Source organism: Thunnus maccoyii, chromosome 3, assembly GCF_910596095.1.
Source record: "Thunnus maccoyii chromosome 3, fThuMac1.1, whole genome shotgun sequence".
NCBI lineage: Eukaryota > Metazoa > Chordata > Actinopteri > Scombriformes > Scombridae > Thunnus > Thunnus maccoyii.
Genome location: NC_056535.1, coordinates 16,907,058 through 16,931,575, shown reverse-complemented (window position 1 = coordinate 16,931,575; position 24,518 = coordinate 16,907,058). Strand labels below are relative to the sequence as shown.

The 24,518-nt window shown below is 39.0% G+C and overlaps 3 protein-coding genes across 4 annotated transcripts; 1 reads left to right on the top strand and 2 right to left on the bottom strand.

Moving 5' to 3' along the window:
• The first annotated feature begins 5,996 nt into the window (after positions 1–5,996).
• oxtra (oxytocin receptor a) lies at positions 5,997–13,095 on the top strand. 2 transcript variants are annotated; one of them, XM_042407641.1, is made up of 2 exons: positions 5,997–7,473; positions 12,581–13,095. In XM_042407641.1, exons 1-2 carry the CDS (start codon positions 6,546–6,548, stop codon positions 12,832–12,834), a joined length of 1,182 nt encoding a protein of 393 aa, XP_042263575.1. In that variant the 5' UTR covers positions 5,997–6,545; the 3' UTR covers positions 12,835–13,095. The 2 variants fall into 2 exon arrangements, with proteins under 2 accessions (XP_042263575.1, XP_042263576.1); XM_042407642.1 differs by having other exon boundaries at positions 9,220–12,671.
• An 88-nt stretch (positions 13,096–13,183) lies between these two features.
• On the bottom strand, positions 13,184–18,537 carry cav3 (caveolin 3). Its single transcript, XM_042407643.1, has 2 exons — positions 18,260–18,537; positions 13,184–16,878 (listed from the first exon to the last, which is right to left on the bottom strand). Exons 1-2 carry the CDS (start codon positions 18,374–18,376, stop codon positions 16,537–16,539), a joined length of 459 nt encoding a protein of 152 aa, XP_042263577.1. The 5' UTR covers positions 18,377–18,537; the 3' UTR covers positions 13,184–16,536.
• Positions 18,538–21,815: 3,278 nt separating this feature from the next.
• LOC121891408 (caveolin-2-like) lies at positions 21,816–23,409 on the bottom strand. The gene is made up of 3 exons (XM_042404115.1): positions 23,257–23,409; positions 22,323–22,510; positions 21,816–22,101 (listed from the first exon to the last, which is right to left on the bottom strand). The coding sequence occupies exons 1-3, from the start codon at positions 23,407–23,409 to the stop codon at positions 21,927–21,929; spliced, it is 516 nt and encodes a 171-aa protein (XP_042260049.1). The 3' UTR covers positions 21,816–21,926.
• Positions 23,410–24,518: the final 1,109 nt, after the last annotated feature.

The window sequence follows — 24,518 nt, the reverse complement described above, 5'->3', positions numbered from 1 at the left end:
GAGTACAAAAGGGGATTTGTGAGACACAGATATTTGCTCATGGTGTGGCAGGTAGGAGATATCTTCTTATATTCATATTCTGCTCCTTGCTCCGAACACCCATAAGAGACTCTAAACAATGTCACATTGAGGCTGTGATATATTGTCAATGTGTCCATTGCTCTGACACTGATGAGCTGAGGCGCTGTCTCCTCTGTTTCAGCTATCCAAACAAACCTCTGCCTATTAGTCAATATCACACAGACTTTTTTTCTCTGTTCTCATCATACCCTTGAATTTCAAGGCTTTGAGGTCACAGTGGAAATGGTTGCACTCTATTCATTATGTCTTTCATGATCCTTATTTGCTGCATTGGGTTGATTTTACACCAAATGCTTTGAGAATTACTCAGGAAGAAAAGTATCAAATGATTACAACCTTGTTAAAAATAGGTTAATTATCAGATGATTTGATAATCTAAAACATTAAATGCTTTTTCAAATCATGTAAACATGTAAATAAAATGCAGGCTTATCAAACAACCGCTGTACCTGACAGCTGTCAATGTATTTTTTTCTTATTTTTGCTTCAAGTCACAGCGTAGAATCGCCATCAGAGTGGCATACACTTTTTGACATCACTTGTCTCGCTGCTTGCAATGTCAGCTTTACATTTCCACCAACTCTGAAGCTGGAAATCTCTTTTTGAGTCTCTTCATTCAAGTGTACACACACAAACACAAAAGCACTGAAAAAGTAGTCAGGCAAGTCATATAGTTCTGAGTAGTACTTGTGTATCTTCAATTGGTCGATGTATTGAGCCACTACCATGAATTTTCAACACACTTTCCAGCTACAGTAATCAGCACAACATGGTGTGTTCATAAAATGAAAAAGAGAAATATAAGAAATGAGATATTATTCATAGAGATGACATCCCTGATTTATTATACCAATAACAGCACCAGGAAGAGGATTACAGTTTACTGGTCATAATGTATGATAAGCCCAATTTCAGTGCTTTTATAAACTAAGGCAATGTGAATGTGGAAAACCCAATTACGTTTATCTGACATTACCACAGTTTGTAATGAAGTGATTCACAATAGCATGTCTTTAATCACTATGTTCTACCAAGTTTCCAATCTTCACCCCTTTGTGGCATGAGTCATATATAGCCTTCAGGTTTTTTTTCTCAGCAAAACATCAAATATGATTTATGGGTTATTGCTTGTGTTGCCACACTGAGTGAAACGTGTATTCTGTCCCACAAACATAAAACAAGCATTAGGTAAGGGGTATTGTTCACTTGTTTGTTTTATTTTCATTCAGAATTCACTGCCACTTCCTCCAAATGCCCTTCAGTGTGGGCAATCTAGCATATTAGTAACGTTTCCAGACGCACCACAGGAGGCCTTATCCTGTTATTGTTTTGGAAGCAGATGTCTCAGATCCTGACTTTAAAAAAAGCCCACGCAGAAACTCAGGAAGCTCCTGTAATGAAGCAGGGGATTCTCTCAGAAGTGAGGCCCACCTGAAGGACTCAGAAGAGAATGAGTTATTGCCTTCTGCAAGTTACAACTTGCAGCTCTATGCTTTAGTGAGATATGTCTCGAGCTGCTGTGATGTATGACTTAAGGTTGCTTATGGACACTCACTTAAATCTTTAAGCTTGCAAGCCTCTGAAATGTGTGGCTATAATCTCAGAAATCACCGGCTCCCTGTCTTCTATGAAGCTAATGGTTCAGTGTAGTGCTTTAAGTGATGTTAGCACACAGAATATATCACGCACCCACTGATCTAGAAGTGACAGCACCCTACAGCGCGTTGGTCTACTTTTTGCATGCACCTCATGACACGGGATCACCAAGAGGAAAATGGTAGGCTGAGAACCCCATGTACTGAGTGATTACATAAGCAGCAGGAGCCAAAAGTATTAGCGTGCAGATCCTTTGTCTCTTACTTCATCAGTGGCTCGGTCCTGAACCTTGTCTCTAATTAGATCTGTCAACTCAAAGCCCAATATCTGTGGGAACGGCAGAAGGAACTGCTGAGCAACTGGAATCAGCCGGGGCAGGGCGGGGGCTGTGCAGGGTTCAGCGGCTGGAGAAGTAAGTGAAAATATCAATTTATTACTATAATACTCAAAGTAATCACCAGCAAATTAAAGAAAATGTATCAGTGTTAATATATGATTGGACAAACAATATACATTTGTCAACTCAAAATAAATATCCCAAAAAAACTCTTTCTAACACTCTTTCTACACATGCAAGTTATCGTTTGCCAATTAGATATAGTTATATCTTCTGTATTTTATGATGTTTTGTAGCCACATTGTTGATTTTTGACAGTAGAGACAGACAGGGAACGCGGGGACAGAGCAACACTGTATTTTTCATTTTCACTGGATTAATTAATTAGTCATTAATTCATAATTTTAAAATAAAATTTGACTTCACCATAACTCACCCATCAAATATCTTTCAATTTAAATTATAACATTACATGTGTGCAGTCTTAATTTCCATCTTCTAGTTCATCATCACTCTGAACTGGGCCTGGTATTATACATATATATATATATATATATAAATCTCTCTTTTCTGAAGATGTTCTCCTACAGCATCATTTTTTCCATCTGTAATCTCTCCTCCTTTCACCCTATTTCCTTGACAGTTAATTTTAACCGCAAGGAACCTGGACTTCTCCCCGTCTTGTCATCTTGATTTGCTTTTTTCATGGCAGGAAAAGTCTTCCGTACTTCCCTTCCACTTTAGCATTCATTCATAGCAGTCTATTAGGCTTCTACTGTTGCAGCTTTCCGTCCTTTGATCTGTCAGCAGGAACTTTAAGCCAGACCTCATGCTGTTTACCTCTTCACCTGAATTCACAGTGCTTCACATGTATTTACATTACTGCCATGTTTATAATTTAGCACTCATCCTTAACCAAAGTTGACCAAATCTCTGCAGAATAACTGCTGAGCCGTTATTAAACCTATAAAAACACTTTGCCCTATACTGCACCTGTGTCCTAGTTCAGAATCTGGATATTTCAAAGGATTCAGAACACGAAGGTGGGCCCTTCAGAAGACCTGCAGGCCAGGCTGAACCTGCACCTCCTCTCCAAATGAGAAGGTTTAACTTTATCCTCACAGAGACCAGAACTAATGGTGTGTTAGGAGTTCCTGCAACTCCTAAAGTCAAGAAGTTGCCCCCCAGCTGTAGTGAAAAATAAATACCTGCAGTAAACTCAAACCAGTGTAGGTTTAAGGTAAAAGGTGTGACATTTAACTTCAACATATGATGGACAACTTGCAAATCCATATAAATATTTTTCTGTAAACAGCCTGTGAGTTTATTATATTTTATTTATTTACCTCTTGCAGTGGCTTTTTCATTGGTCTAGTTTGTATTTACTGTTGACTGATGACCACTGGAGCTTCCTGGATTTTACACATCGATGAAGACAGAGTGGATTGCAGGATACTGAGGACTGCAAAGTAAATATGGGTTGTGTGCTCTGAATTCAGGCTGTATTTCTCAGCCACATTTGGAGGAATCTTTGAAATGAGACAGACTATGCCAACTTGTTATGAAATATTTGGTCTATGCAGACTCAGCAGGATCTAGTCCCTGAAATAGTACACAGCTTACTACTAACAATATTCTAACAGATTCTAAACCAAAGTATATTTGCACATAAGATCTACAGATTATTTTACTAAAGCTCACAAAATGCTTTACTGACATATTTGAGTCACTTGATGCAAAGTTGAGTATTGACAGACTATCCAACTACATCCACCTAACTTTAACCATCAATCCTTTCACATCTCGCTTACATCTTATTATGCATACTGCACACTTGCTCAGAAGGCCCAAACTCTTGACACTGAGATTACTCGACTTCAGTTTTACTCTGTAATCAAATAGTCTAAGTGAACATTATCTGGTGAAACTCCTTCAAAGCTCTGCAGCACTGACTGACTCTTTTCTTTTTCATCGTCATAAAACCATGAAAAACCCATCACTTTATTCCACATCTACGACTTCCATGAAAAGGCGAGCATTCATTAATCCACTAATTACTTTCTGCTGAACTCCAGGAATGTTCTAGCTGTACCAAACTTTGCAATTTTCAGCACCAAATGCGCTTTTTTTTTCCTTCTTTTTTGTTATTGTCATTCAGGCTTCATTATTCACATGCTGGCTCATTTCATGTAGCTCACCAAAAATCTAGTTTTTAGAGAGGTCATTAAATAGTTTCACTACAAATTCACGAGTTACATCATTAGATTGAATTTATCATTATCCTTTTTTCATCCTTGTCCTTTTTAATTTCCAGTCAGCGCTAAAAAGCCTTCAGCCATCATGTTACTCCTTTCAAATTCCAGTGGATCTGCCATTTTCCAAGCTCAAAACCACAAAAAAGGTTTGTGGCGTAGATAGGACCAGAAGCCTTTTCCCTTAGGGTTTGCAACTGTGTGTTGCTGGAAATTTAAGGAGCCACACAGTAGCAGACAAATCCCACTTTTCAGTGCTGTTACCATTTGTGTAACTTTGGATATAAGGAATTTTTCAAAATGTATTATGGTTTCCACATTCAAAATTCAAATTCTTCAGTAATGTGTCACCACCATCAATCAGTTTAAAAATCGTCATCATATTCATTTTAGTCTCTAAGTTCCGTAGCAGGCTCGTACTGAGCAACACAAATGGAAAGAAGGAGGATATGTGTGCTCAGAGGAATCACTGGAATGTAGCACATGGACATTAACAATGGCATCGCACAACATTGCCAATAAAATTTCAGCTGCATATGTTTGCTTTACTTCTAGTATGTGGGAATGTATCTGCTCACCACTGTCACCTGTTGTCTGTCATAATGACCAGATGACCTTCAGTTCAAGATAATTTATAAACAGAACAACACTTGGTAGCTGACTCTCTTGTGCCATTAAAGCAAAATCAGCTCTAAAAAGAATTGTGGTACTTCTGTCATCTTTGGCAGCTTGGTTGAATCCTCCAAGACTTTCCTAAAGATTAAAGCAGGCGAGTCATGAATCCAGTCTAACTATAAATAAAAGTACAATAAAAAACACATGTTGGCAGCACCTATGGTGATTTTCTAGGAACATGTGTACAGAGCTGTCTCTGTTTCATAGTACCTCTCCTGAAAAGCCTATGGCTCAAATATTTTTTTCATTTGCCAACAAACTCATCCTCCCATTCATAATCGGTAGATCAGAATATGTTGCCTTGATGATGTCACATTTCCTTGTCCATGTCCATTTCCTTTGAAAAAAATCGCACATTTTATTGACGTGCTATATATATAGACCATTTTTCATTTCTTTGAGTTATAAAATTGAAAAACTATGTTTGTGTGAGTATTTTTCTAGCACTTTCCCTTACAAATTAATTTTAATGATGGTTTTTACCTGTAACTTTTCATTATTTTAACTCATATTTGGCTCACAGTGATTTTGAAAGGTATGAATGAGCATTTGTTCATTACAGTAATTAGCAGTTTACTTATTTACAACTACAGCAGTTCAAAGCAAACTGAGGCCAGAATACCCCCTAAGACTCCTTTAAGTCTCCAGCAAAATATTAATTCTCATTTCCTCCCCAGATTTTACCACAATATAGAGATATCTTACAATAACAAGGGTGTTTTTACATCACTGGCCTCACTATGTAGCCATTACTCTCTCTTCAGTAGACTCTGTAATTCTACACCAAGTCATATCTGACAACAGGAATCTTCTCAGATGGGGTTGGTTATTAAAAAAACAGAGATCCATGACTCAGAGCAGATCTGGTGGTTCGTGCTCTGATAGGGGTTGGAGCTCCACGCTGCAGAGCTGGACAGTGAAGGTAGTGTGACTGGTGCACATGGCCACCTAGTGGTGCTGATAGGTAGGACTATTTGCTGTTTTTACTGAACCGGCGACAGATATATCGGGGGCTTGTATGCTGTAGTGCTGGTCATTCCTGACGTTGCCAGAGATGATGATGGAGCTTTCAATTTCTGCAGCATTTTTCTCTTATAATATTTTTATTTCCGTATTTGTATTTTAAAGGCATATAAATATTTGTGGACAATAAACCTGCTAATTCTTGGGATTTACTCAGTTTATGATTTAGTTAGTTTTTTTTTTGTTGTTTTTTTTTAGAATTACCTTTTATCAGTGACCTTTTAGATCCGAGTTCTGCTGTTTTGTTTTGGTTTGGTTTTTTGCCATCTGTGCCTTAAGTTTACTTTTATTTTTGCCAAGTGTTTCATATTTTTTAGATAAGGGAATTTTTGCTCTCCTCCTCTGTGGATTCTTGCATCTTCTGATTTAAGAAAGAATGGGTGATTGAGGTTCAGCAAAGAAGTGACTCGTTTTTTTATCATTTCAGAAACATGTTTTGAGCCTCATCATATCTCACCCTTCGTCTCGTCACCTGTGAGGACGCACGGACGACTTTATCACTTAAGACCATTCAGGTGACTGTTCCAGCTATTGCATGACTGCACAGCCCTGACTCATCTGCAGAGGACAAGCCTGCGACAATGGAAAGTATCTCAAACCAAAGTGACTTTTGGCAATTCAACGAATCCTGGCGGAACTCAAGTCTCGTTAACGGAACCGCTGGGTTCAATCAGACGAACCCCCTGAAGCGGAATGAAGAGGTGGCGAAGGTGGAGGTGACTGTGCTCGCTCTGGTGCTGTTTCTGGCGCTGGCGGGGAACCTGTGCGTCCTGCTGGCCATCCACACCACCAAACACAGCCAGTCTCGTATGTATTACTTTATGAAGCACCTGAGCATCGCCGATCTAGTTGTGGCGATATTTCAAGTTCTTCCCCAACTTATCTGGGACATAACATTTCGATTCTATGGACCAGACATTTTATGCAGGTTGGTGAAATACCTACAAGTCGTTGGGATGTTCGCCTCCACTTACATGTTAGTTTTGATGTCCGTAGACAGGTGTTTGGCTATTTGTCAGCCTCTTCGTTCTTTGCACAGGAGAAAAGACCGTTTCTATGTCATATTTTCCTGGGTCCTGAGCCTGCTCTTCAGTATCCCACAGATGTTCATCTTTTCCCTGAGAGAGGTTGGGTCGGCCGGATCAGGAGTGTATGACTGCTGGGGTGACTTCGTTATGCCTTGGGGAGCCAAAGCTTACATCACATGGATCAGTCTCACCATATACATCATTCCAGTGGCCATACTGAGCATTTGCTATGGGTTGATAAGCTTCAAAATTTGGCAAAACTTTAAACTGAAAACCAGGCGGGAGCAGTGCATAAGCCTGACGCCCAAAACCTCCAAAAGCAACACGCTGGCCCGTGTGAGCAGCGTAAAGCTCATCTCCAAGGCGAAGATAACCACAGTGAAAATGACTTTCGTCATAGTCGTGGCTTATATTGTCTGCTGGACCCCCTTTTTCTCTGTTCAGATGTGGTCTGCGTGGGATCCAGCAGCGCCCCGTGAGGGTAGGTTAAAATTTAAAGTTCAGTATTATACGGAGGGCGCGCAGCTGCTGCGCAAAAACTGTTGTGCCTATAATGTATTTACACATTTTACACACATACACTCTACAGTCCCACACCCTCTTAACGCCTTTTTCCTGACAATATTGCCGCCTGAAAATGGAGTTTGCGCCGTGGCATATGGGATCCTTTTTGCTGTGCGCATCGGTGGTTTTTACGCACGAAGTTGGGGCCTACTGAGACAACAAAAACGCAATTTTCAGCTGTGTTTATTCAGTCTTTTTCATTCACGTGGTTTAGACACCGGAGCTTTGACTCAAGGGGGACCCGGGCTCTGCTGCTTCGGGTAAACAACCCAGCCAGGGTGGGGAAGCTCAGCGCAGGATGTTAAATCTCAAGATACCTTGAAAGCGTAAACAAAAATGAAAAGGAAACTTTGGATTGTTTCCTCTGTTGGTTGAATTACAAATGCTGGTATAGTATACACCCCTGAGGTGCGTGTCTGTGACGTTTGATCAGTCGTTATGGCAAATTGATAATAATAGGATTTTTGTTTAATGAAAAATGTCTCTACAATGCAAACTTTCAAATCTAACTTCTGGTTTGTTTACATCAGAAATATATGGAACACAGCTGGATACAGACATATTTTGTTTTGTCAAATTATATAATTATATTTGTGAATATACCTTTATGTATTTGGTTGCAATTATGAGTGATTGAGTCTTTTAAAGTGCGCAATAAGCTGCACACACAATTTCCCAAGTTTCCTCTGACCCTGAGAGCGACTGACGGCTAATCATTAATCAAATTAGTGTGCGCCACAGCGCACCAAGCAGCTTTATTTGTGCCTGTGGGGCACGTTGGAGTGCGTCGTTGACATTTAACCACAATAGGCTTCTAAGTAGCCATCGACTGTATGTGGTACCTATATTTATCGATCCTCTAGACTATGGCCACACCCATGCAACGACAGAAGATTAATGTACCAATTTGACTGCATGTTGTATTTGTACATGTGAAAGTCTGCGCCATTCCATTTTTCCATTGCATTTAGGTAGAGGTAAGTAAGAGCCACACATATGTATTACCTTGATAACAAAAAATAAAAATATGTTTAATCCTAGAGAGGCTATAATTTGTCAATTTGTTGTGGGGACCTTTGTTTTACTGGGAAAGTGAAAGGTGAATCTAATTAGAGCCATTTATTTGAAGACTGCTTAGAATGTCTGCATCTTCTTGTGAAAGGAGGGAGCTTTTTTTTTTTTTTTACCACAAAGACAGTATAAACCTTATTTTCCAAACTGATTTCTATCCCTTACCGGTATTTCCTCAGACAAAAAGTAAAAAGAGATAAAGTTACTACATAATACAAACAATAGAATGCTAAAAATAAATAATAATGTCAGGAAGAAAACATACTTTGGTGTCAGAGGCCATATCTTTTGGCTCTGTTGGTTGATGTCAAAGGTTCCAGCTGACTGTTTCTGTGTTGCTGTCACCTTCCTCAAGCTGCATTGTTCACACCAGCTATTTACACTTTGGAGCTAAACAGTCACACAATACACTCAACCAAGACTTGGTCACTGGTACATTACAAGAGGAGACTTTCTTTTAAGGCACTGATGAAATAAAAATCGGCTCTAATGTTCTCATGACGATATTTAAAATAACAGCAGTTAGAAAAGAGTAACTAACTACTCCAGCTTTTGAAAGGAAAAAAAGTGATTAATTTCTTTTCTGTTTCAGAGCCATCAGTGCAGGGAGGAGACTGATGTCTGCTGGCTTTTCCTCCACGTGAACAGCACTCAGAAAGGCCAGAATTGGCAGACACGTGCCAGTGTTTGTGTACAAAAGATAGCTGGAGTGTCACCTGCATGTGTGTGTGGAGACAAAGTGTCCATTAGAGTCATGCTCGGCCAGACAGCTTAGAACAGAGAGGGAGAACCTCTAAACATCACAAAGATGTGTTTCAAACATTCATGATATGAACAAACCACAACAAACATTACTGTAGGTTCATAAATCAGATTTAATGATTGTTTGATGTAAGACCAGGTTTTATTCATGTATGTTGAATTTTGATTGTCGGACGACTGGAATCACAGACTGCACCTTTAAAACGTGTATTGTCGGGAAAGATTAGCAGTAACAAATAGCATAATAAAACAGACTATTAATGTGTAATTCCTGCTTATGGCAGGTAACCTGCAGACCTTTGGCAAATATTTAGATAACAGACCTCAAACATTGATTATGACATTATATGTTTCATTCCATATAGTAAACTTTATTATGTTTACCACTGAATATATCCATAACATTTTATATGAAACATTACTGGAAGACAAGTCACTTCTTTATTTCTTTATTTATTTCCATTTTCAACATCTGTCAAGCTGACACTTACTGTAAATGGAGACTTACTAAGGTCACTGTCTGTCTTTAAAAGGCCACTCTTAGCAGACACAGGAAGTGCAAGCAGCGGTTTCTTTGCTTGATACAAACTCCCAGAAATTCCCCACCCTAATCCAAGTTAAAGTAAGCCTGTCCTCTGCCACAAGTGATGCAGAAATCCCTTGAGCTGCATGATCTGTCCAGGTTATATCAAAGCTAGATCAATGCAGCATGTTGGATATTTTTGAACCTTAGTTGCAATGTCCTCATCATACCAATCAGTCTAATTTTTAAATGCATGAACAAAGAGCCAAATTGCATCATCCCTCCCAGTTTCATCAAAGCTGAGATATCCAATTTATCACACACTTTAAGTCAGATTCACTGTGTAGACCCTGGAACCTTTCACAGTTAGGAAGTTTACCATTTTTAGCACCTCATTAGGCTTATCGATCCGATTTTTGGAAATGTCACAAGACAGTAAAATGCTCCTCCAGGATTTGTCAGAGCGACACCACCGGCATCTGTGATTTCACATTCAACAGATAGACAGATTTCATTATGTAGAGGACAAAAACGCCTGAAGGTTAAACCCTGACGTTGACACTCACACAAGCTCTCAAAAAAATCTGTGAACACAAACATCTCCCTCTGCTGAGCCTTGTGCCCTCTGCTGCTGACTCACATATTGATTTGCACTAAGTGCTTGATGAACACAAAGCCCAGTCTTCAATCTCCAAACGTGATTTTTTTAAAAAAAGATGTCATATATAGAGCCCTGACAAGCAGTGAGAGACTCAGAACATTGTCATATGTATAGAGAGACCTCTTAAAGCAATATCGCTTCATGTGAAATCCAATTCTTGTTTACTTTCATGGAGATAGAATGAACATTACAGGCTCATGTTAATGAATTGCTGATGAGTCCTTTGGGCCGGCCACTATCAGCTCTGACAGTCAGACAGATGTACCACCCAAGGGATGATTATTCTGCCTTTTCATTTACCGTGTGATTTATCACTCGCTTGTGAAAGACACTGTGAGCTGATTCAGTAAAGACTTTTTTGTGATGGTTCCCCCAATTATTTAAATTACATCCAGGCTCTGCACTCATCCACCCTGATAAGAATGCTTGATAACCACTAGTTGGTCTTTTGCACAGTCTTCAATGAAGCGTATTCCTCCGTCCATGTTAGCAACATAATCCTGCAGAAAGTTAATGCATGGCTGAATGTTTATTTTATCATTGCTTTTACATATCAGCTCATACACGTTTTTGCTTGCCTTTTTGCAGAACATTTCATAAATTTGCCTTAGCAGAGTAGACTAAAGTAGATTATAAAACCTATGACACCGTGGTAGAAGGGTAATTGGATGATCTACACTCCGTTAAACTCATGTTTTAGTCTCATAAATCAAACCCTTAATGGCTGATGATCGATTCCTATTAATCATGTGTGACTTTTGTGCCCTTCCCGAGATCGTTACTGAACAATACTGAACAATTTTTTCGTTAGCGCTCAGGAACCGTCATTAGAGACGACATGAGGGTAGCAGAAGTGCAGACAGGCTGAGAGAAAGATTACCAATCAGCATGAAGAGGTTAAATACGGGATACAGGCCAATTACATGAATCCAAAACTCATTTGCCAAATGTCAGTTGGGTGGTGGAGTTGACATAGCGTAAATGTCATCCAGCATGCCACTGCATGTTGCTTGCTGTGATGTATCACCACAATGATGTGTGAGCAATGTTTCCGCCTTGTTCTCTCCTGAACCTTGAAAGTGTGTTTGAAGGAATTCTATTTTGTTTTAGAGAATGCTCTCTCCTTCTTTTTTTCAAACAGGTCGTCATTACTGTCTCCTTCCTCAGAAATGTATGAAATGCATTGGCACAATTCATTTTCATTAAAGGTGTAGGCTGCTGCCCTGAACTCTTTTACTTCTTTTAAAACTGATAGCCTTTCAGCTATAATCATACAGTTTACTGTGTGATTGAAACTTGTAATTGAATTATTTGTGCTTTGGCAGAAAATGGCAAATGGGTATAAAGGAAAGAAGACAGTCTTCAGCTTTGCTAGCAGCTCTTTGAGGCTGCACTTGCTCTAAAAAGTAGTGCTTTGAGCTAAATGCTTAAGTCAGCATGTTAACATGCTTGCAATGACAGTGGTAACATGCTTATGTTTAGCAGATATAATGTTTACGGTGTTCACCATCCTATTTTTGCACATTAGCATGCTAACATTTGCTAATTAGCTCTAAAAACAAAGTACAGCTGATGTCGATGCAGGTATTTGGTTGTACACCAATTAAACAATTTAAAATTTTGATAATTCTGCTAGATGTAAAGTGGGGGATCACCAAAGTTATTAGAAGCCATCCTCTGGGTACCATGGATATCTGTACCAAAATTCATGAAAATCCATCCAATCGTTTGAGAAATTTCAGCTGACATTGAAATCCCTAGACCCACACTGCTAGCATGGCCAAAACGCATCAATTGAGCTGAAGTTGTAAATCATCACAAGTAAAACGAAATGTGTGTGCAAAAACTCATATATGTTTTGTCACTGAAGGGATGGCTGTAGATAAACAATCAACCAGCCACCGACACACAGAAAACAAGCTCCTGGTTCTATTCAGACATGGTGTATCTCCTTCATTTTCCGTTGTCACAACTCAGTAAACATCCTGTCTCTCTCATCACCTGCAGCTATGCCCTTCATCATTTCCATGCTGCTGGCCAGCCTCAACAGCTGCTGCAACCCCTGGATCTACATGTGCTTTGCCGGGCATCTGTTTCAGGATCTCAGGCAGAACTTTCTGTGCTGTTCTGCACGCTACCTCAAGTCATCCCAGTGCCGCTGTGAGCGTGACTTTGACTCCAGTCACAAGAGCAACTCCTCAACCTTTGCCATTAAAAGCACTAGCAGTCAGAGGAGCATCACACAGACTTCAACCACATGAGCAACTTCCCCACTCTCCTGCCCACCCTGCCTTTCACCACATGCCGTCACCCATGAAATAAACAGCAGTCAACTCTTCCAGATACCTCTCATCCTGAGGTATCTGTCAAAGCCCAGAAGAGGGAAAACAAAAGTCTTAATTATTTTATTTACAGTACTTTACAGTGTAAAGTAAAAATGGAATTGTGAAATAGAAAAAATGTACAGAATATTTGAGGGCAATATTTTGTTAATAAATACTTAAGAGATAATCACAGATTAAGCTGAGCAATCAACTGAATCTTTTTTGTTTGTTCTGTTTTTTGTCTTTAATTCTTTTCCTTTTTTTCAGATGTACAGTATATATTTACATATTTGCAGTGCAGAGAAAGGAAAAAAGAACATATTCAAATGACTTTTAAAGCACTGTCGACCTCAGCCAACCACACTATTGATTCATTTCTTGTCACTTTGAAAGCTTGTCTGTGTTATGATGAAATTGCTCATCTGTAATAAATATTGTGTGCCATGTTGTTCACTTTGTTACATTTGCAATGGATTGCATACATGTAAACTGTTACTTGAGATATTGTTAGATGTGAGATATCATAAATGTCACTGGTAACGATTAAAAAAAAGCTTTAAAAAGCGAATAAAAAGCAAAAGCAGCAAAAAAGCGGCAACATCATTATTTACACCTAGCAAACACTCATTAGAGCTCCTCTTGCCTCCTGAACAGTGTGAAGAAATCCATGGTAAGGCGCTGGAAGTGTTCCAGAGGGATGTTTGTCCACACTGAATCAATACAATCACAGAGTTCCTGCAAATTTTTGGCAGCATATTTAAACTTTGAACATCCTGTTGTATCACAGCCCCAAAATGCATTATCGGGATGAGATCTGAAGAGTGTGCAGCCCACTGGAGTGAACTAAAGTGACTTATGTTTCTGGAAACATCTTGCGGCAACAGTGACACGGTGCATGATCCAGCAGGAAGTGATAATAAAGGTAAGCTGTGGCCATGAATTCACTCTGTCAGTCATTGTTGCAAAGCTAATTAAGTCTAAGGCTGCTATTTAGTCAGTTCTATTTATCTTCATTGCCAGTGTTTCAAGTATATGAGCCATCTCAGTTGTGAATCGTTTGGTATTTGTTATTTTAATTAAAGCACATCAGTTGTCATTGTCAGTTACAAGGAGTGATCTGAATAAAAGAAAAAGCTGTAAGGTACAAAAAACCTGGTGCAATAACTCTGCAATTAATACTAACTTGATGAAATTTATAGTGTTGAACTTCAGTTGAGACACTGTGAACCAGATGATGATTCAATTAAAACTATTATTGAGCTCATACTGATATGTTGTCTCTCTGCCACCTTACACCGACAAATCATTATAAGACAACAAAGTGCAACAACACTACAAAGAAAAGCCTCAGATATTATTATAGGATGATGAAACTTCCTACAGGTTATTTATTTCAGAAATATTAAACTGCATTTTATTGCACAGTTGTTGCTTCAGCTCTATTACTGTGCAGATTACAGGATTGATTAATGAAATGAAAACAAAATTATACTTTTCCAATATTTGACTTGAACAACTGTACCGCCGCTGCATCTTGAGATTATAAATTGTTTTGTATTTTAGATTCATATTTAGAGGGGATTTACTTCCCCTATAGCATTGATACTGTGACGTTTTATAAGACGATCTTATTTGAGTGGAACATACCATATCGGTAAATGCTGGAAAACCATAAATCATTCAAAGGCAACAGCTGGCACTAAATACTTAACAGATCACATCAAACACATTTGCTATGAATTTCATGATAAAAAAATTTTGACTGTATTACTTAGATAATTTATCTGTTGTTCAAAATAGATGTGGAGGTCATATACTATATATGTAGATGTATGCCTGTAATTGCACAAGTTCCATTAATTATTTGCAAGGAAGGAATATAAATCAACAAAATTATGAGATCAGTATTTGTGGAAAATGTTTTGTATTTTGTTTACATTAAACATATTCACATTTTCTACATATTCACTGTCTCTGTATAATTTCTGGGCTAAGTTTATATCTAAATACGTTTATTAGTTAACTCTGAAAACTTTCTTTCGAGGGTAAAACATTTAAATTATTGTCTATGTGCAGTTATTAATTGTCATTAAGATGACTTAACTTGAAACTTCCTTGTAAAATGAGGATGAAGATTGATATAAGCATCAATGTAAAGCTTTGGTTTTTCTACAAAATGTGTGGTCTATTGAGAGAGAATTATTACTGCCCACAATCTGCTGAAGTCAAAGTGATTGAGGCTCTTAATGTTATTTTTTAATGAAATGACCACACAACCTGACGAATAAATCAGGCACACTAATTACACAGTTTAACACAGTTCATTAATCAGAATAATGGTTTAATACAGTGTGCTGTTCAGCACCTTAAACTCTGTTCATTTTCTAGCACTTTTAGTGGCATAAATGAGTTCAATTTATCAGCTGGAGTGGAACATATTGAGGCTTCACAAGTAGGGGTGTGGTGACACTGAATTATCAGTAATGGATCCCAGACAGTAAAGACTGAAGACTGCAACTGAAGGATGCACAACAGCAACCTCTAGTGGGTCACAGTTCTCAGATCACTGCTGAAGTTACCAATAATATCACTAACACACGGTTTGAATGTTTGGTGAATCTTAGAAATGTATTTCCTAAGCTTCTCACAAAGACAAACACACATAATATACTTTCACTCAAACACCGCTCCAGTGGTGAAATACACTCATTAAAGGGACAGTCTGATGGTTTCAGCCCTGCCCTTCTTCACTGCAGGTACACAATATAAGCAAAAGGCTTCACACTTTAATAACAAATCAAAACAACACTATGAAACATTTGAAGGTTCTCCTACTTTACCCCATTTAGTAGTTAGGTCCATACCTGTATACACATACTTGACTGAAAAATACAAAAAGGTTGGTTAATATTCCACTCATATCCATTTGATAAAAGGAAGTAGATTATCTGCAAACATATTTCTTACATCTGCAAGTCTCCAAAAAGTCTGTTACTTCAGTTACATCAGTTACTCTGACGTTACTTCAGAGTCGTCACAAATCTTTTTAGAAGAAATTGGACAATGTTTGACAAAATAATAACATAGAGAAAACTTTTAAAATTTCTGTCATTCTGTCAGGGCTTTTCTAATGAGGTTACTTATACACATGTAGAATTGTCAAATTCAATTAAAATAATATGAAGCAAAACAATACCAGACACAGCAACATTACAGCATCAGTATAATTTTGAGGATAACCAAATGTAATGCACATAAGCAGCATCGTCCACAGGTGCAGCAGTGTTGAGGAGTCCATTTCATTTGCTGTGAAGGTGTGGCCATTGTCTGAGCTTTTTGTCATACAAGCAAATGAGGGCAGACAGATCCTCCTCATGGCAGGGGGCCCTCTTCTCCCTCAGTGAGGAACACTGAGCCTTCCAGGAGTGCCAGAGCTGTCAGAAAACCACGCTGCCTACTGCAGCTGTCACAGAGCTTCTGGTGGCAAAAGGAAACACTGGGCATGTCAGGACTTAGAGCTCTGAGCTTGAGGATGGGAGGGTGGGTAGCAGCATGTTATGAAGGCCAGAGGAGGAGTAACCGGGAGTAAGCAAGATGCCAGATTTCTGGTGTATAAAAAGATACCACACTTATGCGTTCTTAGACTTCTTTGCGCAGTGCCACGCGCACGCTGCTGAAGATCTTTCCCAGGGCTTCGAAGAAGGGATCAAAGAAGGTCTGGATACAGAGAGAGTAGATGCGGCTGATGCACTGTGACTCAATCAGACAGCTCTTGATACAGGGAACCACAGCCCAAATGTGGCAGAAAGAGATGCAGGCGAACAGGAAGCCCCAGAGTAGAGCCACAGGGATCCCGAAGACAGCAGACAAGATGCGGTAGCACCAGTATTTGGACACAGTGAAGGTGGTGTAGCTGAGCTTCCACACCCCATCCAGGCTGTGTGTACCATCTGGCTCTGCAATGACATCCTCAAACTCCACCTAATAAGAAATTTAAAATAGCATTTCATTACTACACATCACTGAGGACACACTCTTTAATTCACCATGTGTGCTCCAAGTAATACATGCATGCCAATGTTAAGTGTAAAGATTATGCTTATTAAAGCTGCAGAGTGTTTGGGTCAAATTTATGCAGAGAAACAAATTATCTGATGCACTTGATAGAATAAAAAAACTTAATGTAGTGGCATACAGGAGAAGTTATGGAGTGGCTTTTAATGCTCAGTCCAAATCATTCTAAAAGCTCCATTCTGACATTTTTTTAGTAACCAAAGTTCCCCTCATGTAAAATGTATGAGAACAATTGGTCTTTTGAAAAAGCTGGCCATCACATTCTCAGCTAAGACCCAGCAATTAAAATGTTAAGTAACTTGTCAGTAATCGTGGCAGGCAGACGCACTGCACATCTCAAAACCTTTTTTTTTCTTCCAGACCATTGGATAGGATCTGTATGGGAAATAACGACTTGCTGTCCGCTTCCTGTAGGGATAGCAGGCGCAGATCATCCTCTGAATGAATGGCTGGACATGCACTGTTTTATATTTTCTCTGGCCTCTTTCAGCTCTGAGAGGGGATTGCTAGAGTCAGATTCTGCAAAACAGCATCAGTGTTCTCTCAGCCACAATAGACGGACAGCCATGGTTGTGCTTGTAAATCTGATTACTCAGTCGATAAGATTCCTTATCCAATTAAGGACACTTTCAAAAGATATTGGCAATCCACTCTTTAGGAAATGTAAGCAGAAAATTATTGCATGGATTAGAAATGCAAGTGCCAATTTATCACTTACTTTCTACCGTAGACCAGACTATTGGGAGTAAGGCTAAAAAGCCTGAGTTTAAAAATACATAACCGTAAATCTTTATCATTTTCTTCATAGTTTTCTGAAAACAGCCACCTGTATATCATTTCAAGCTGAGCCATGCAGACACTAAGCATCTGCTTTACTCATAACTCATGATTTACGATCCTTATTGACCATGTTTACATGAAATCCCCTTCGGTCAAACAAAAAATAATTTCATCGTATATTCGATTCTCTCCTCACAGAAAATGTTTTGTGGTGATGCATGGCAACAATCTCAGGATAAACAGTTGTCAGACCTAAATAAAACATGATGGCACAGTGTATCAGTTTCACGCTCTTCTACCCCATTCCCAAAATAAACCCTATGCTCTACACAGGCAACAGGAATAGCTCTTCGTCTATTTAGGGATTTTCCAGACAGTGTAATACCCTGTTCTCCTGTCTTTGTTCCTAGCAAACACATTTTCTCCACACGCTTCCAAACACGCCAAGACATTGGGTTACTTTCTTAATCCTGACTGTGACAGGGTGGGGTTTCCATGCTGTACAAACCTTCACCACGTCCTCATTGATCTGCTTTGGGTCTCTGTTAATGAGATCGATCTCCTTGGTGTGGCTGTCCTTCACAATCTTCTCTTCGTTGGTGTTGTACTGGTACTGATCCGCCATGGTGAGGCTGCAGGTCCTGGACAGGCTGGAGACAGTGAGGGTAAACCTTCCTGGATCAAACTACTCGCAGCCGCCTCAGTTCACTTCTGGACCCCTGTATCACCACTGTGACGCTCCCGCTGACATGCCAGTGGACAGCTGCTGCAGACGTCCTGGTAAAAATGGGGGCCTGACCACCACCCTGCACACACATAGGCACTCACACACACACACACACACACATAAGCACACTCACACACACATTGTAATACACACTTGCAGAAAAGGCATGCCTTAAAGGAGAACCCAGGGCTGTGTCACATTTCACATAGGGTTGTTGGGCTAGCTGGGCAGGGTTTGCACAGTGGCATGAACTTCCACCACAGAGTGAGGCTTACTGTCACACAAACACACCCTCCAGTTGGGACGCAATGTTTTGTGTTCTTACACTGAATTTAATTTGAAAAGAAAAAAAATGTTGTAATGTGTTTACAGCAGAGGAGACAAACGTAGATAAAAAGTAAATTAATTGTCACCGTGTGCTGTTAATGTGGATTCACACTATGACTCTAATTTACCATTTAGACAGAGCATTTTGATTTACATTAAAATACACTTCACTGTCAAAGGATCCTTCAACTCACCATCTTCATTATGCTTGAAGTCAGGTAGAGAGGTGGCCTTGTAATTTCTTAAGCCAGTTGTTCAAATAATGGGTATTAAAATCTAATTTAACAAGTAACTAAGTGAGTATATTTCACCTTATTTTTCTCTGTAGACCTACAGTTGACAAACACTCTGCAGAGTATTAACGCAAGACTTTATTGCAAGTGCAATTTGGTACAAATAATAAGAAACTTTAAAAAGTGTTAAGCTGGCTTAACAGTTTTTAAATTTTAATTTGTTTAACTGACAGAAAATACTTTCGTTTTCAGTGTTTTGTGTGTTAAACTACATATTAGCATATTGGGTTGTTTCTTAAAAACTCTTTAAGGAACACATTTCCTGTGTACTACCAAATTACATATGCCTTTCAAAGAAAGGTTCTGAGAATTAACAGTTACACAGCAGCTAATTTTAGTGAATTATTGAAAAAGCACCATAAATACACACTGAAAACAAAATATTTTCTGTCAATTAGAATTGTCTAATTTAATTGGTTCATACAAAAAATTGTATGAAGCCAAATAGCCAATAATGAGTGGGTACTTACCAACTAAAACAAGTGTAACTCTTTTTCCAGATTTCTGTTATAATTTGTACCAAATGTTCTAAAAATTAACTGTTAAAAACCTGCAAATTTCTTAAAAAATTTGTAGGAAATGAGTATAAAATTAGGGGAACTATAAAATAAAGTGTTACCAGTATTAGTGCTGTGCTACATTTTGAAATGTAAACAGCACCAGTTTTTCTGAATGTTTATTCATCAGCTTGTATTTATTGTAAAATTGACCCAATATTATTATGTTTTCATTTTCCTTTATTGGATGCTAAATGTCTCTGCAAGTGCTAATTTCTTTGCGGATGCAGCGCCCCAATAAATTATGAAAGAACTGTGTGGACATTAAAGAAAATGCAATCTATTCAGAGGCACTCTGAGGGAGGAAAATGAAAACATGATTCATATGTTCATAATTGCAGTCATAACAATGAATGGTTCGGTAATTAAAATGTTTCACAATATTAATGGTGCACAATAAAGAGTGTTCAGGGCAGGTTCCAAGTCGCTTCAGATATTTCAGATTTTATCAAGGCTGGACACATAAAATTCAATAGTCCCCCAAAATAAAACTCTGATTCAGTCTTCCTTAAGCTGTGCAGTTGTTGCTATCAGTCATACATTTCTATATCAGCGTGTTGCATAAACAAACTCATACACCGCTGTGCTGCCAAAAAAGAAGGAGAGGAGGTGGAGCAGCAGAGATAGCCCCTATGAAAGTTGGTAAAAGGCCCCGTCTCTCTGTTGGTATTTATCTCAATCAGTGGGGTGTAACAGCAGTACAGGAAGTGTGACACAGACACATGGGTTGGCATTCCTTGCCCCAGTTCCCTGGTGGCAGATAAGGGGACGAGGAGGGCGGCGTGGAATGGGATCAGAGTGCATGTGATCAGGAGCCAACCCAATTAGAGGAGTATTCTTGGCGTGGCAGTGGGTAGAGTGGAGGCCAGCTAGGCGTGGAGGCAGTGGGACAGAAATAGCTCAGCAGAGAGTGGTGGTGGGCATACCTCTGCCCCTATGGCTGTCAATGCAATCAGCTGAGACTGCATCGGCTCCTGTCTTCCATTTAATGTAGACAGACATGCAGGGCTCTCAGGCCTAAATTTAGAGTCATATAGAATGTAATGGTGAGAGTAGGTATCAGTAACTTGGGTGCACAAATATTGATGGTGCTTCCTTTGAAATGAGTTTTGGGTGTGTTACTCAACACATAAACAAAATGCTTTTATGATTTGTTATACATTTTGAAGTAATATTCTTACTTTTTTACCTTAATTCCTGAGAGCAGTCATTTGTTGAAGGGTTTTTATGTGCACTTTTTATTAAATTCTCAAATGTATCCTGGAAATAAGCCTCACCTGTGCATGATTTAACTCTTAAAAGCACTCTTTGAGTCTTTTAAATGTAAATTAAGATATTGTCTAACCTACCTTTGTGTTTGACTCCTGTGAAATAATTGAATAGCACAGCGCACTGTCATACTACACACACATTTCATATCATTTAAATTCATATTTATGTACAAGAGTGTTTGATGATGTTAGCACTGAGGTTACTGTTACAAAGATGTTTTTATCTTTTAAAATCAAGTAAATTGAATTTATTTCAGAGAGAAAAATTGGTTGATATCTGCAAAAATGTGCTTTTTGCACTGTGTGCTTGCTGCTTTGATGTGAGCTGATTTGAATGTGAAGAAGCCTTTGCATCTTTATTATTGCTGTTATTTTGTCTTTGGCTCCGGGTAATTTCCTTTACCAGGTGACATAATTACATTCGTCATACAACCCATATTACAGTCTTTGGCCATGTGGGACAACAAATATTGTAGCTGAATTCTACTCTTATCGCCACAAACAACACAGAGTAGTATGTCCATTACAATCAAAAACAAACATAAATTCTACAAATTCATTAATATGATTTCATTCAACATATATACAATGTCATAACATCAATATCAATATCATTACAGCCTTTTTCAAAGTTACACACCAAACCATCTGTGAGACTGTTAAGTTGCTCTCAACTCTTTCACCTTTTCTTAATTCCTGTTAATCTCTCCTGACTTACAGGCATGGAAATTTACTTATCACATATTGTATCTGCACAGGATACACTTGTAGTCTTGTCCTTATTAGATCCTGGCTTAGGGTTTACTGTACTTTATACATCACACATCATCATCATTACAAAAGGGACATCTTGCCATTATGTCAGCATGGAAAATACTATTAAAAGTGAGCAGAAATTCTAAATAACATCAGAAAATCATGATGCAGATCATAATTTACCTGTAAGGAATTAGTATGCAATCTGTTACCAATCTTTTTTTCCCTCTCTGTCTTGTGTTTTTCACTCAAGTCTTGTGTGTCTGTCTTCGTCTTTAGCCAGATGGATTGTGCTTTGACCACAGCACTTTCCAATACTGGCAAAGAAGGGGCTGATGAGAATGTTCAGTATGCTGCCCCACACAGTCTGGACCCAGTGCATGTTGATGAGAAGGAGTTGCACACAGGGCATGATCAGCCTGGAGAGAAACAAGGAAATGGACAAACATGAGCTCATCTTGTCAATAAAAAAAACAGAAATCCTTCTATAAAAAAACAATTTTAGAATAAAGGTAAAGTCACAATTTCTAATGTAACCATCTGCCAAATTATCCTTTGACTGTGCATTTACCAGATAGAAATTAAGCTGTTCATCCTTGCCTGTAAGTCTACTTCATATTCAGTGTAACAGCAGTCCTACCAGATGTGAAGGCAGCTGAGCACAGCGAAGAGGAGCCCTGCTGCCAGCGAGACCGGCACTGCCAACAGGAGGGAGATGAAGCGGTAACACCACAGTCTGGACACCTCAAACAGGGCGTGACTCCACAGCCACACTTTATCAAAGCTCCTCACCGAGGGAGGCTCTGCAATCACATCCTCAAACGTTACCTCAAGACACACACAGAGACACTGTAAGTGTATGATTGATGGAGACATGTTTTCCCCAGTGTGTAAAATATAATACTGAGCACTGGGAGAATGGGATATGTAGCTGTGTAAGTTGTATATTACAATATCATGACCTACTGTACAGGATGAAAATGATGGGTCATTTACTGAAAAGAGGTGTTTTTGTTGCAAACAATGACATTTTTTCTATCAGTTTTTTCAGTGTACTTACTGTAGGATCTTAAGAGAAACAAAAATAGAACTGTGTGCATGATTATGTCCACTTGAGGTCAGTACCGTGCAGCACATTGATATTCAACTAGTGATACCACATTGAGTTAGTAGTCTTGTATTTTGTAAGAACAAAACATAGCGCCATGTAATTGATGGGGTGCAAGATAAATTTTTACTCTTTATGTAACAAAATGCTTCACTGACAAAGTTCCATTTGTAAATTGTATTTATCATCCTCATGAATCATCTACAAAAATTCCATTCTAGGATGAAACCATGCATAGATTTCTGCTCCAGTTCAGCTTTGCATACTCAGTGCTATCTGTGAGACAGGAGTGATGGTATGCAGATCATGTGCAGCGGGTTTGTTTATTTTACCGACCTGTCAAATTCTCTGTCTCCAGACTGGAATAATACACTGTACTTCAGCTGGTGGCCTGTGCTGTGTGCTCTTTGTGAAGGCTTATGTGTGTTATGTTGGTTAAATCCCAGTGAAGGTGCACATTAATTACCTTAAGACACTTGTTGACTCCTTTGGGATCCCTGTCTTGAGTCAGGGGCCTCAAGTCACTTTGGCTGGAATGCAGATCTTCAGATTGTACTTCCACTATTACGTCCATCTGTTCCCCTGCAGCTCTCTTTTGTTTAGATTCCTGCTTCTCCATGTCCACCAAGATGAGCTGGCTTGACTGCTTTGGTCATGTCATTGGAAACATGGAGGACGAGCAAGGCGTAGCTGTAGCTGGAGGATGGCCATATACTGCTCTAACCTCTGCAGGCTTGTCACTGACACCCAGGTGGAACATAGTGGCCTGCTGACTGCCTTGCTCCTTGTTGAGGAATGCCTTTATTGGCTTCTAACAGGCCTCTCTTTAATGACATTTTCCATGAGACACACTACATGACACTCATTTAGACCTGCATGAGAAATGTCCACTGGCTAATTACATAAAATCAGCCTTCACTTACTCCTTAAAAATCAGAGAAGGGATGATGACCTGTGGGGGTATTTTGGCAATGTAGTTATTATACAGTCAATTAAGAAGAGACTACTCACTACTTCAGCAGCTTCTTGCCAAGAGGTGTACTCCTAATCATCAATCCCAGCTAGAACTTTGCTCCTCTGCGCTGACAGTCTCAGCCCCAAAGTGACTGCAGCCTAACTCATTCTCGTATTCACTCTATTGAGTTACAGTCTAATGTGGCATTAATACTTGCACTGCAACTTAATGTCCCCTGAAAATCTTGTTTTTGCTGCTCCCCAGTGGTTTAACTTCTCACCTGTTGTAGTGATACAAAATGCACACCAGGGCGTGGTCAGTACACCATGACATCACTGTAGGGCGTGGTTACAGGTGCAACAGTCTAATGATGAATTACTCTGTAATTTATGAATTCATTTGGGAATATGAACACAATAAACACAATATCAACTAATAAATGATGATTTTGACACAAACCCCCTTGACAGTACAGGACTTTATGATTAGTTTATAATTTAGGCCTTTATCAGGTCAGTTGATATTGTGCTTTAGTGGTGCATATTCCTCAACAGATTTGCAGTTAAATTAAATGACAAAAAATGAACCCTGAGGGTCTGAGGCCTTGGAACAGTTGCCTGCCTTATCCAGCCTTGCCGATTTTGCTTTTATAGTCCACTTTTTGTTGAATTCCAGGCACTGTCTTTATAAAGTCCAATTGAAATCATATTTAGTCATCCATTTTTACAGTCTAATATAATGTCATAAATGTTTTAAAATGTGTAGAAGAAGAA

Excerpts from the sequence above, each read along its gene's own strand:
- cav3 (XM_042407643.1), bottom strand. The coding sequence starts at position 18,376 with ATGGCGGATCAGTACCAGTACAACACCAACGAAGAGAAGATTGTGAAG. Across the intron at positions 16,879-18,259 it reads TCAATGAGGACGTGGTGAAG|GTGGAGTTTGAGGATGTCAT; the intron begins GTTTGTACAGCA and ends ATTTCTTATTAG.
- LOC121891408 (XM_042404115.1), bottom strand. The coding sequence starts at position 23,409 with ATGGAGAAGCAGGAATCTAAACAAAAGAGAGCTGCAGGGGAACAGATG. Across the intron at positions 22,511-23,256 it reads GAGTCAACAAGTGTCTTAAG|GTAACGTTTGAGGATGTGAT; the intron begins GTAATTAATGTG and ends GTGTGTCTTGAG. Across the intron at positions 22,102-22,322 it reads CTCAGCTGCCTTCACATCTG|GCTGATCATGCCCTGTGTGC; the intron begins GTAGGACTGCTG and ends GTTTCTCTCCAG.
- oxtra (XM_042407641.1), top strand. The coding sequence starts at position 6,546 with ATGGAAAGTATCTCAAACCAAAGTGACTTTTGGCAATTCAACGAATCC. Across the intron at positions 7,474-12,580 it reads TCCAGCAGCGCCCCGTGAGG|CTATGCCCTTCATCATTTCC; the intron begins GTAGGTTAAAAT and ends CATCACCTGCAG.